At 35.8% G+C, this 13,749-nt stretch overlaps 2 protein-coding genes across 4 annotated transcripts; both read left to right on the plus strand.

Moving 5' to 3' along the window:
- The first annotated feature begins 6 nt into the window (after nt 1-6).
- On the plus strand, nt 7-8,222 carry LOC116850922 (feline leukemia virus subgroup C receptor-related protein 2-like). 3 transcript variants are annotated; one of them, XM_032829781.1, is made up of 8 exons: nt 7-5,035; nt 5,322-5,378; nt 5,525-5,756; nt 5,857-6,094; nt 6,756-6,967; nt 7,123-7,226; nt 7,332-7,442; nt 7,656-8,222. In XM_032829781.1, the coding sequence occupies exons 2-8, from the start codon at nt 5,341-5,343 to the stop codon at nt 7,993-7,995; spliced, it is 1,275 nt and encodes a 424-aa protein (XP_032685672.1). In that variant the 5' UTR covers nt 7-5,035; nt 5,322-5,340; the 3' UTR covers nt 7,996-8,222. The 3 variants fall into 3 exon arrangements, with proteins under 3 accessions (XP_032685672.1, XP_032685670.1, XP_032685673.1); XM_032829779.1 differs by having other exon boundaries at nt 7-5,378; nt 7,656-8,221; XM_032829782.1 differs by having other exon boundaries at nt 7-5,378; nt 7,670-7,839.
- A 3,119-nt stretch (nt 8,223-11,341) lies between these two features.
- On the plus strand, nt 11,342-13,680 carry LOC116850925. Its single transcript, XM_032829786.1, has 2 exons — nt 11,342-12,068; nt 12,821-13,680. Exons 1-2 carry the CDS (start codon nt 12,057-12,059, stop codon nt 13,229-13,231), a joined length of 423 nt encoding a protein of 140 aa, XP_032685677.1. The 5' UTR covers nt 11,342-12,056; the 3' UTR covers nt 13,232-13,680.
- The last annotated feature ends 69 nt before the right edge of the window (nt 13,681-13,749 follow it).

The raw sequence follows: 13,749 nt of genomic DNA on the forward strand, positions 1-13,749 counted from the left end.
TAATAACCTCTCTCCCAACGCTAGAATATATAATATTCTGTTGATATATTACTCTCGGATATATCTTCCTACATGCGTTTGTCAATTTGTAAGTTACACGATTGACGGGCAGTTGTTGGTGTACAGATCGATTAGACCGAATGCCATCGCCTAATCGCGGACATAGTCCATGAGCCATCGAGAGTCTTGTTGTAAATAATGTATCCTTATAAATGTTATGTAATAATATTCACGTTCACCGGTTGTGAATGATCAGTTACGATAATACGTTTCACCGAACGTTGGTTTGAAAAACTAATTCTTTTCGATCGTTTGCAAAACGTTCGAGAAATTTTATACATACATAATCACACGGGATAAAAAGGAACATGTATATTAGACGCATTATCGGTGCACTGTAATAAAATTACAGTAATAAAATTACGGTTTGTAAAAAGACTTGGTTCCAATTAATGATAATTTGTGTTGTACGCAGTAACGAAGTGTTAGACAGACGAAGAAAAGAGAAAAAGAGAAATTAGACAGCGTGAAGCTCGCGCTTCCACGTGGTGATACGTCTTATCGTATTTTTTATTCGTCAACGTCCCTCCACGGTCCATTGGATTTCGCTTTTCTTTTGCCGCACAGTGTATCCCGTTCGATTCAATCGCGTCCCTTTGCTACCATCCACGAGTTACCGTTCATTGATATACACACCGATTGCCACACGTTTCTCTGGGGATCTCAGTGTCTCCTTTCACTCACGGATTCTTTGACCAATTTAGAATCGATTTTATCGCGGTGAAAATTTGATTGGACACCATTCTTTTTAGCAGTTCTCCAATATCCCACAATAAAGCCTTGTGACTAAGTTCCAAATTACGAACTTATCACAGCCCGAAAAAAAGAAGAATACATTCAATTTGTCAAAGTACTATCAAAGTACATAGTAAAAAAAAGAAGAAGAAAAGGAAGAACTACTTTAACAAAAATTCATATAACTTGAACTTCGATTAACAGAAGAGAGATTCTTTTTTTCTTTTAATATTGTGCACTAGAAAACTATAGAAAAGCATAGTCGTCCATCAAATTTCTCCTGTGTAATAAAAAGCTCGACTTCAAACTTATCGATAAAATCTAAATCACTGAAAGCTTACGTGATAAATCTCCGCGCTTCGATGCATCACGTTGTACAGGTTGTACTAAATCAATGACTTCAACTTGTTCGTACAAACGTGTACAAAATAATAATTTTTTGAAATCAAATATACGAAAATGTGTTCACCGTGTGTATCTCTTATCGGATTCCATCCGATTAAAAAGATATAACTTTTTCAACCTCACTGTTTTTGAAAGGATTAGAGATGTGAGGTTTAATTCCGAAATATACGCGTGCTTTGAAGCAATACGCGATGAACGTATCTCTGTAAGTGAAAATTAGACTTTGCAACGTTTGAATGTATATTAAATGAACGATGAAACATGAGAATTATTATGTCTTTCATTCGATGTCCAATCGCGTAAAATATTCATTCAGCGCATTCAAATATCGCGTATATATTTGTAATGATATATTACACCGTCATTGTCAAATATGCAAATAACGCGTGACTGAACGCGCAGTTTAAAAAAAAATTGACTAAATTTATCCGATATCGGCACGATATTATCAATATTGGCCTGCCAATTTTACAAAAGACTGTGCTCTTGTAAACGTAATATCGATTTGGCCCTTTTCACTAAAACACATCGCACAGGGCAATATTTGCTACCGTATCTACTTCAATTAAACAACACGAGCAATTACTTGTTAGCATAACGCGTGGCCTGGATTGACTAATTATTAATACTTATTAGTACTCCCGATGCTTCCGTGGAACCGTAAATCCCAAGAGATATTTTAGTCTCGTCAATATGTGTGTAAAACAATGTATAAAACTAGTCCTCTCTCTAACGCGTAGGATGAGAGAATTTTGAAAGGTTTCGGATCTAATCCAAACGTCGCAAAAATCGTTCGATCGACGACATATACATGTATTCGAACTAGCCACCTAACGTACACATAAACTTGTATAAACGTGTCTGTGTAATAATAACTTATGCTAAGAGTGTAAAGTGATTTTTCACCATTTTTTATATTCGGGACATCGCCCTATGAACTGTTGCTCGGTGAATTGAATAGTTTGTAACGCGCACTGTATGCATATGTACGTTATTACGTTAATATCGGATTAGTGTCGCGAATTGCGGTCTCCGTTCAAGCGTTCAAGAACTGTAAGACATTAAACTGTATACATTAATAAGAATTGAATAACCGTTAGAGTATGTGTATAGATTTAACGGAACATTTATGAAGCTCCAGACGATCATTTCCTTGAATTCAATGACAAAACAGCGATCGATTATTTATAATATATTTACGGAGGCTCCCGTCGAAGACAAATAATTGGATAATTTATAAAAGCAAGAAGTATAAAAGTAACGCGATAAAAAGTTCTTTGAAAAACAGAAAGAAATGTACGCGAAGTACCCAATTATACACGGAAGCAATGAGCACGAATCACATATTTTTACAATGAGAATGTATGTTTCTACGTATGACGTTTCCTTCGGATTTAGCCGTTTCTTTGATACGCGTCGTTGTACGGCGAGTACTAAAATATTAATAAATGCATTTAAAAGAATCGAAAAGAAATTAATGAACGAAGAAGTTACATTAGAGATGTTTAATTTTGTAATAAAACGTAGATTTACGTAAGATTAAGAGAGGATTACATTTGCGTCGCCTTTATTGTTAACGTGTAACGTCCAATAAAATTCTGATATATGCAAAGTATTACGATCACTTCTCATTACCCCAGGGAGTCAACGAGATGTTACGTACATAGGAGAAAATATCGCGTGAAATTATGTGAAATTATACGAAAAGAGCCGAACGAGCGCACGCGCGCGCGAGCGCGAGACAGAAAGAGAGAGAGAAAGAGAGAGAGAGAGAGAGGTCGAAGTTTATTTCATGATAAAAATAAACGTTAACGTGTTAATATTTTTCATGATTTAATACCGATATTTATAATTGTTCAAACAAATAATATCCGTGATTTATTTATGGTATTCCTCGCATAGAAAATCGCATTTTAATATTGCCTCGCGCGAATATCATTCTATTGTTTATTTCATTCTAAAGTAAATCGCATATGTAGCTTAACTCGTAAGATTACCTCTTTTCCTGCTCGCGCATAGAAATTATATTGGAATATTCATTCCACCTGTGTATAAATCTAGATTGAGATATATGACGACTATGAGAAAGAAATTTTGCGCGAATTTTACATCTTTAACTATTAAACTCCAACCACGACAATACTCACAGTTTCATATCTGAATCACCGCGTTGGAAAAATATGTCATATTGGATTCTACGCCATCACAAAAATTCTGACGTGTGAAAATTCTCACGTCAATAGAAAACATATTGCGTGTTATTCGCGCATCTATCCTCACAGGAACCTGTGGGGAGGAGCCGATATCGCTCGATGCCCCGCGTTGTGCAATGCATAAAGTTCAATTTAGTTGCTTGCTTCTCGTGCACGAAATAAGATATATTCCATACCTTTTTATAGGAGAGCATACGTGTCTCGATAGAAAGTGAGTATTGCGATATTCTCGCAATTCTCTCTTTCCCTCTCTCTCTCTCTGCCTCGCGCGCGCACGCGTGATAACAAACTCCCAAGCGAAATACGTATTATGTTACAATTAAGCCGTTGTAATAGGCCGCAGTTCGTAACCATCGTGCGTAATGTTTTAACTCTGACGCTAATTAACTCCCCATGGGGCAATTTTCTACCTGAATTGATATGGTATCTACACATACCTCATGTGCCAAAGTATGGAATACGTATACGCGTCGCAAATATAATCTCGCGTTTTAAATTTCCTGCTGTAATTATAGTGTAATATAATATAATGTATAATATCACCGCTGATTAAGTGATATTAATTATTATGTAATTATCGACATCTAATCGATAATGAATGTTATCGAAAGTAAACATAACATAATATGGGAAGTATGATTTAAAGACACACGGAGTATCGGAAAAAACCTTTCGTACAACAATAAACACATACAAAGAAACGACATTGATGGAGACGAAAAAAAAATACTGAATCAATTGGTGTCTCTATTTTTAGGTGGACAGTGACATTTTAATACATCATTAATAAGAATTCCTCTGCTGTTGGTACACCCTGAGGAAATACGAAGAAGAATAATCGATTTAATGTGCAGGTCGTAACCAATAATTCCTGCGATGAGAGTGTTACAAACTTTAAATCTCGATAACAGAATTAACTGCTAGTCGCGAATTTACCATATGTACGTGCGTGTATAAGCTCAATGAAATTACACGAATATGTGAATCTTATCTCTGTGATGTTCGCTCGAAAAAAAATGTCATTGTCACGTGATTTAAATGCCTATTCCGCTCCTTATACACGATCCCGTTTAGATCCAATGCATTTTCTCGTGTGACTTACGTGAAAATTATGCCATCTTCAACCTGATGGCACTAGAGGGAAAATGCAATGATGAAATTATATTTTCGTATAGTACGTATGACATATGCTATATATGTGACTTATATCCGAAAATCTTATTAAAAACAAAGAGTATATACGTACGAGTATAGCACGCACAGATCTCGCGCAATCTGTGATTTGATAAAAATCTAATCGTGACTAAATATGTATATGAGATACACCAGGCATACTATAATCTCTGAAAAATATTACCACTAATAAAACTATTCTATTTATTCGTGAAGATAAGTTAAGCTATCTTATGAAAGAGAATGTTAAGTTATACGATATCATGCAGTAACGTTTCATCGCATCTCCCATCTACAGTGTTCTATCTTCACATTATCACCAATTTGTGAATATAGTATAAAGAATTTTGAAGTGTAAAGTAATTCCAACGAAAAGATCTTTGACAATGTGTTGAGTATCGTGATACACAGTCCGTGTGTAATACCGTAAATAATATCGCAAACATTGAGTAAGTTTCTAGACTGTTCGCTGCCAAACCGAAAAGTTCACTTTTAGCAATATAGTCAGAAGATTGTGTATGCCGTCATTATCCGAATGTTCTAAAAATACTCATGAAACATATCTTGCCGAAAAGTAAAAATGGCGTTCAACAAGCATGAAAGTACAAGCGAAGTATATATTGCAAAAAACTCAAGAAATATAGCAGAAGAAAACGAGCTATCTAATATTGGGTCCCTAAAATTGAAAGTTTACAAGAGGAGATGGCTAATGTTAGCTATTTTTTCTATCTGTAGCATAGGATCTTTATCGCAAATGGCAGAAATCGGAAGCATAAGCAATATAGTTGCTAGGTATGACATTTCCCTTCAAAATCATATAATAAACATAAAACCACGTTATTCATAGAGAAAAATCGCTATATTATTTAGGATTTCTGCTACGAGCCTTTTCACATCAAAAGAATCAGTGTGTCTTCCCTTTTGTATATTATTTACAGATACTACGGAGTGTCTCCATTAATAGCTGAGTGGGTGACGACCATATGCCCGATATTTTACACAATACTTGCAATCCCTATTTCATACTTGATAAATAAATACGATTTGCGATGGGTCCTCATCGTAAGTAACGGTCTCAGTTTGTTAGGTGCTTTCATAAAGATTTTCTCCGTCCATCCCAACAGGTTTTACCTTATTATCATCGGTAAATCGATAGTCGCAATCGCGCAGGTTAATATTTTTTTCTTGCTACTCACTTCTCTTTATTATTTCCTTATATTTCCTTTGTGCTTTATGTTTCTTGATAATAATTATATTTTATCATGATTAGACTGTAAGTAAGCTGATACCGGGGAAAATAGCAACACAATGGTTTCCATTTCACGAACTGGCGACCGCTTCGTCTATAGCTAATATAAGTATCCACATAGGTATAATGTGCAGTTTTCTCTTTCCGCTCATAATAGTGAAAAATCATGAAAGTCTAGATGACATCGCTAACGATCTATTATATTTAGCTTGGACTATAGCTATCCTTAACACGGTTGGATTTCTTCTAGTATTCATATGTAAGTATGTAATCCGTCACAAGTGACGCTACATATTCGTTAAACTTGCGATTATCTGATTCTTATCCGTTGTGTGATTGAGACAGATTTAAATCTGATATAAATAATATTTCTTTCTTTCGTAATCTTGCGTACAATCTACTTCTTGATACAATGGAAAGTAACAAAGACGATTGAAATCGTGGTCACGTATTTGAATGTATTAATATAAAAATTAACACACGATTTACTCATTGACATAATATGTTATGCACGTCTTACGACAGTAATTCAGAATTGAACATCACATTTAAAACGGCATTATCAAGCTGATGTAATACTTTATAAACATTAATTAAAAAGCCGTTCAGAGAATATCTCGTATGTGCAAATACGATTTTACCTAAATGCGTCCAATATGACGAAGCTTTTAATTCACTAAGGAAGGAAAAGACTCGATAATGTGTGTCGATCTCATTTTTCTTCAAATATCTATCAAATTTTCAACGTTAGCTAGATTTTCCGATACAACTGATAATCCACTTAATACCAGTTTCTTTTTCGATTTATGTTTTATTTTCATCAAGCGACCGCAAGAGAATGAACTAATTAATTAAAGATCGCTCTTTCTTCCCAGGAGAGATTATCGCGTTTTAATCTTCTCAATGTGTTTTTACAACAGTATTTCAGCACGAACCGAAACTACCACCGTCCGAGACGCGAGCATTGCAAAAAATAAGTCGGGGAAAGAGAAATGACAAATTCATTGAGACGATAAAGAGACTCTTCAGAAATAGGAAATTCATCTTGCACTGTAATATCTGCGGTGTAGTTTTAGGCATATTAGCTTCTGCGGGTGCACTCTTCAATATGACAGTCCGCGAGTATTTCGAGGTAAACAAATGAATTTTCAATACAAGCAAACTAAATGCAGGGAGAAGAAAACTCGAGATTATAATATTTATATTTATATAAGCAACATCTGAGAATATTTTCGTACATTTTTATATGTATCTGGAATCAAAAGATATACCATGCTCACGTTCTAGAATGCAGCACAAATTGCAGGCATACTTGGCATATGTGTATGTGCTTTCGGTGCTATTGGTGGCATTACTATCGGTATCATACTTGATAAAATGCCTAAATATAAGTAAGGAAGACGTTTACTATTTTTTCGCAACTTGCGTTTTCTTTAAAAGTAGCCACCGCAAATCATAAATTAGCGATTTAACGTATGCAAAATTTATACTTGCAGAGAACTCAGCATAATTGCAAACTTATCCATTGTTCTTTTTATGATGTTATACCTGATATCTATCATTCTTCAGATGAAATGGATGTTATATGTCTCAACGTGTGTAATGGGGTAATGTATCGATATTATTGCATTTATGCAACATATATCCTTTAGAAAAATTATTATAATCTAAAAGACATATTATTTTTCGGCATGAATTTCAATTACATTTTACTTAACACACCATTCACTTTTTGTATATTATATACAATTTCTATTATTATATAATATCTAAAAAAATAACATTAGATCTCATTTTAATCTTCCTGATGTTTATTATAGATTTTTCATGATAGGATATACGATGTTGGGATTTGAAATATCTATTGAATACACCTATCCGGAGCCCGAAAATATATCTATGGGAATCATGGATATAACGGTTCAAGTATACACCATAATTTTCTCTATAATCGGTGGAATATTGATAAAGATGTATGGTATTGTACCGGTTTTTATTGGCTTCGAGATATTTTTACTGTTCGGTCTTATATTCAATGTCTTGCTAAAAAAAGAACAAAGACGACAAGATGCAAAAAAAATGACCGAATCCGAAGGATTCATCGAGATGATCAATAAAAACAACATCGATGGTGTTCCAAAAACTAATACCTGCATATAAATTTTTTAGTATTTTCCCAAATACCAGTTAAATCTCAAAATAGATTATCGCATCACGATACCACGCAATTGAGAATCCCATTCTTGTCCTAAACATGAGTTCTCTATCTAAAATTAGAATAGAAATATTAAGGAAACTTAAACATTTTTAAATGTTTTCTGTATTGGTTTCATTAATGCAATAAAAACAATACAAATGATTTATCTGGCTTACATTGTTTCATCATTTCATGTTAAAGCGTAAAATAATATAAAGTTAAAGTTTCTTATGTTCTAAAATAGAAATATATAGTATCATTTAAAATTTTTTTTTTATGTGAATTCCTCGGGCAAAATATTTGGAACGCTGAGTATTTACTATTTATAAGTATATGTATGTATATACATTCTTGTAACGAGTAAATACGCAAATTTCATATATTTTACTCAATTTTAATTTAAAATATAAACCAGGAAAAAACGTTGGAAATAATCAAATGGGATCTGTCTAGGTTTCCCACTTAGATTCGCATATTTAAAACATTACATTTCTAACTAGAACCTACATAGATTTCTCACTTAGAAGCTATAATTATTGTGGACAATCGAGCTGGATTCCAATTAAATCCCAAAGTGTTTTCTATGCAAATACATTTGTTTGCAACATATTAATTGACAAACATTGACATCGTTATATATTAAAAAATTGTCAAACATGATTCTAAATTTATGTTCTCGGCTTCATAACGTGTCAACTTTGGTCACAAACTTGTGTAATCTAAGCGATATATATCTACAATTGTATAAAAAATTTATCTGCCATTATACATGAAGCCAAATAAAAGCCACGCTTCACTTTTTACGAAATCATGAATGTATTAAATTTTTTCACAAAACAAACTCTTACCAACAGGTAACGCGGCGTACATTGATATTGCCTCTACCGTAAAATAGAATGAGATTACTCCAACGAGATTAACTTTGCAATATGGTAGAGAAAAGATTTTACCATCTAGTTTTTAAAATAAAGGAACGAACAAACATTAAAAATTTCGTATTGAACTTAAACCTTTATATATATTTTTTTCTCAAATATTAGATAGTTAAGAAATTTTTCTAAAGCTTACACAAAACGTGCATTTTGACTTTAATTTATATATTGTATACGATAAATATTTAATTCGACAGTTTCAGACAGAAAAATAGAACGCATTATACTCTTCAATAACTTATATAATTTATATAGCTTTTTGATATATAATATGACTAAATCTTGTTTTTAAAGTGATATTTTTGAAAAATATTGACTGCGCATCACGTTATATAAAAATAAAAAATATAAACAATATTCGAATATAAATTGATGGAACAAATTTGTTTCAATAAAGAATTTCAAAATACATTTTTAAACGATATACATATAAAAAAATGTAGATAAAAATAAAAGATCAGTAAACGTTACGTAAATCCCGATATCTGATATTTGCATGAAAGTTGAAACTTCAATCGTTTAAAGTCCAAAAGCCTTCTATCGAAATTGCATGCGATGAAAAAATAAATGTTACATTTATCATTTAATATTAGATACTTTTTTTCATTGAAAAAGCAATCAAAAACGATACCTTTTTCCATTAAAATCCACTTTCCCTTTCCCTCCTTCTGTTTCTCGCTTTCTCTCTCTCTCTTTTTCTCCCCTCTCTCTCTCTCTCTCTCTCTCTCTCTCTCTCTCTCTCTTTCTCTTTCTTTTCTATTCATTTATATCCCTCTCTCTTTCCGCTAAATACCCATATACTTTACATTTTTATTAATCTTTTATTTTACATTTCCTGAAAAATTTCATCTCGATAACGACTCTCAAATATTCAGCTCGTCGTAGAGACGCGAAAATTCCGCCGTATCGATTCCACGCGCACATCGTTGAATAGGAGAAGCCATTTCGAGTGCCGGCGCGGAACTTTTATCGACGGGGAGGACACCTCGCCGTTGTTTTTAGATAACACAAAGCCATGGAAATGAACGCTGCATAATACGCTGCATTTGACGCGTGACATGACGGACGCGTCCACCACTTGTTACTCGACCGGAATACTTGATATACTCAATCAAAGGACAAAAGTTCTCGACGCGGACTATTATATCGCATGCTTTCGATCAAACCGACACTCGTGCCGTCTGTCTGCGACAGCGTTGTTATCTCGATTTCGAACCGCGTGATAGCGCAAACTGCAGCCGCCTTTTCCATTTATCTTTCTCGTTCGAGCGAACATAGTTCAGTAAGTCCAACAGAAAGATTTCTCAAATAGAACCACTTCTTTACTTGATAGATGTTTACAGGCAAGTGCGAGCAAACATCTTTTATGCACAGACGTCTATCTCATCAAAAAAAGAAATGAAGAGAATCAATACTATTGACCTTTCACAAAAATTGAATCGCGAAAGAAAAGAATCGACTCGAAATTCGTCGAAGGGTTCGTCGTTAAAATTTTGCACAGTAAAAAAGACAATCATCTGTGTATAAGAAATCTGTATAAGAAATGTATCTACTCTCTCTTAAAGTGAATCAGTAAGTGTTTCTGATTGAATCAGTAAAATGAATACTTCACCGATAATCAGTGAATACTCACTAATTTTCAATGGAAGCAGTCCCACTTTATCGCTTCAACTCACTTTGTAATTGAACCGCCAGTTACAACATTTCAGTGAAGAATACTTGCTGATTGCACTTTAGAGCGTAATTTATTAAGATAAATCATAAAAGATCAGATGAATAAAAAAGATAACTACAAATAAGGTAATTTCAGGAACAGAAAACTTTCTGACGGGCGAATGAATCTCGCGAACAAATGTCGCATCGCGAGGTGTTATACGATGTGAGATCGATGGCAGATGACGGTCGGCAAGTTCTAAATATAGGACAGCCAGAATTCTAATTAGCATTGTCACTCAACTTCACTGTCAATCCGGCGATTAGCTCGCACACCACGTTTCTGGATTACATCGACCGAATATTCGTACAAGCGAGCGAACGACGTCTACCGAACTCGCGAGAATTCATAGGGTATGCATTACGGTCGCACGCGATCTTAAATTCCGTACACGTCCTTAATTCACGCAAGACATTGCAAAAGCTGCTATTACATATTACATGGATATGTTTCCACTCGTTTAAAATAGCCAATAACGAAAAGGCGATTATGAAAGGTGTCGCTTCGGCGTACGGCAATGAACGGCGTGCGCTCCGTTTTATTATTGTCCTTACAGTCCCGATCGCTAATGTCCAAAACAATTTGGCGGCGCGGCTTAATTTAAATTCCAGTCTCTCATGAGCTTTAGATACGAACTGTTTAACATGCACTCACAAGCGACAAACTCACTTTCTTACGCCAAAAAGAAGACAAGCAGCGAGAAGGTCGCTCGCATATTGGACAACTTCGCTCTAGACGCAGTCAGAAGAAGCGCGATAATTTATTCTACATTTAAATCTGAATATTTCATGTTTCAGAAAACTATTTTACTCACTGTTTTACTCACTTGTTAATTTCAACGAAACGTTTATCGACGGCCAAATCGCTAATTTGCTATGCAACGCCAGAAACGCACCGCAAAATGTATTCCGCTATTACTGCGGTAACGTTACACCCGTATTATCACTGCCTGTTTACAGAACAAGCATTGTGGGAACTCGAATATGAAGATCACGGGGACTACAGAAACACACGAGCCGACGATCGCGTTCGATCGTGTGGTGCAATTTTTATATCTCTCGTTCCGTTTCCCCGAGTCAAACGGAAGCGATCGGACCGCGTGCTCGATACAAAGCCGACGTGCATCTAAAACATAGCGACAGGCGTCAATTCGCGCCGGACAAAACTATTCTTAACACGTAATATGGGTCCGCCGTATTACGAAACGGTGAGCAACAAAACGAAATCGTTTTCGTCTTTGCCTTGTTTCGTATTCACACAGCCTAGGCGCCCGATCCCGCGCACGTCGCTTCGCATATAAAGACAGAACGGACACTTGGGCAAAGGCCAGTCCGAAATTTTTCGGTGCGAGCTTAACAGTGGATTACATCGAACAAAAATGAGGGAGACGGTAAAAGAATATTCCATTCGCTCTCTCTCTCTCTCTCTCTCTCTCTCTCTCTCTCTCTCTGTAAAAAGAAAAAAATATTGAACGTGCGCGCTTCGCTCTATTGAGAAGACTGACCGACTCTCACCGACGACGGATTTGACACTCCGATGAGTTCACAAGCACTGCGTGTGCGAACAACACACCATTACCGGAGAATTGCAGCAGCCAAGTGTAGCAGTCACGAAGTGTAGTCCGCGAGAGTGTTAATCCGTCGTTAGAACGAGAGATACGACGCTCGATATAATTAATTGTCTCGTACGGAGCGTTCTGCGAACTTCTTCGTTTTTCGCGACGAACTTCCATTTACGATATCTGTGAACTCGACTTTTTTTCTCAGACATGAATCCGACCAACCGTTACGTTTCCTACGACTTCTTAATTCTTGTGACATTAAACGTCCGTCAGAGTGAAACGCTTCAAAGTGCTATTCCGTTCTAATTAAATGAGAACTAATGTTTCGTTCCTTCGTTTGCTCAGGATTCGAATATATTCCAGGACAAATCAAGATTACGCGTCGTGAGTATAAAATAAAGGGGGAAAAAAAACGAATAGGAGCGTATACTGCAATTTTCGATATACCACGAATGAGCTCGGCTACTCGATAAACGAATGAACGAATGAACGGGTATAACTCCGCGGGCCCGCTCGAGCGCGCATCGCCTCGCAGGTTTATAAACCGACTATGTATTTTTTTTTTTTTTCTTTTTTTTCAGCTCATCCTCGTTCTCCTTTATATCGGACTGGCGGCGACGTCAGATTTATCGGGATATAAGCCCAGGGGGTGGCGTCCTAATGGCCAGCAGTTTAATCCCAATAACAATCGATTGCATGCGTATTACGGAACCCCGGGATTACAAAGCTACGAACCTCCGGATACCGCGACTACCCAAAGCGTCCCGTTATTCACCACCACGACCACGCAGCGACCGCGGACCGTCGCGACCACCGTAAAAACCACGACGACGCCTCGCAACAGGGAGCCAACGACAGTGCCGGGCGAACAAACCGAGAGCGATTTCGATTCGAATCCGGCTCTGGCGATTGCGAATTCCTTCGCATTCAATCGACCCGTGTATGTCTACAACACCTTCCCGTTTTTACCGACACAAATTTTCGCACAGTGACGCGAGATGAAGGATTATTGCATCGCGCGCGAGATGCAAATCTCGTTAGAATAGATAATAGAGATGCGAGAATATCATCGTGGCAAGAGCGGCTTCCTTCTCTGGGCTTCTGAGATACGAGGCAACGAAATTATTTATAAATTATTATTATATTACACCAATCAAATGAAAACTTTGATCAAAATTTATCATGAAGAATACACAAGTAACCCTTGCGTGATTTTAAAGAAATAATACTTGTATGGGGCTAGTATTATGTGGTTTGGACATTTGAATATGGAACTCCAATTCACGTCATACGTCGATCATTCAATGTCATTCAAACATTCCTGGCATTTCGTTTGATTTTTCTTTTTATACGTATAATTATAAATCTATTATAAACATATGAATAAAACATGCAACTTTCTTACGTATCGAATCATATATTTTGTGTGTGTGTGTGTGTGTGTGTGTGCACATATATATATATATATATATATATATATATATATATATATATATATATATATATATAT

This window comes from Odontomachus brunneus, unplaced genomic scaffold (genome assembly GCF_010583005.1).
Source record: "Odontomachus brunneus isolate Ranch 3 - 2012 unplaced genomic scaffold, Obru_v1 Obru_scaffold_160, whole genome shotgun sequence".
Taxonomy (NCBI): Eukaryota; Metazoa; Arthropoda; class Insecta; order Hymenoptera; family Formicidae; genus Odontomachus; species Odontomachus brunneus.

Coding starts and splice junctions, on each gene's coding strand:
- LOC116850922 (XM_032829779.1), top strand. CDS start 5,167: ATGGCGTTCAACAAGCATGAAAGTACAAGCGAAGTATATATTGCAAAA. Junction 5,379..5,524: donor ATAAGCAATATAGTTGCTAG/GTATGACATTTC, acceptor TATTATTTACAG/ATACTACGGAGTGTCTCCAT. Junction 7,443..7,655: donor GTCTCAACGTGTGTAATGGG/GTAATGTATCGA, acceptor TGTTTATTATAG/ATTTTTCATGATAGGATATA.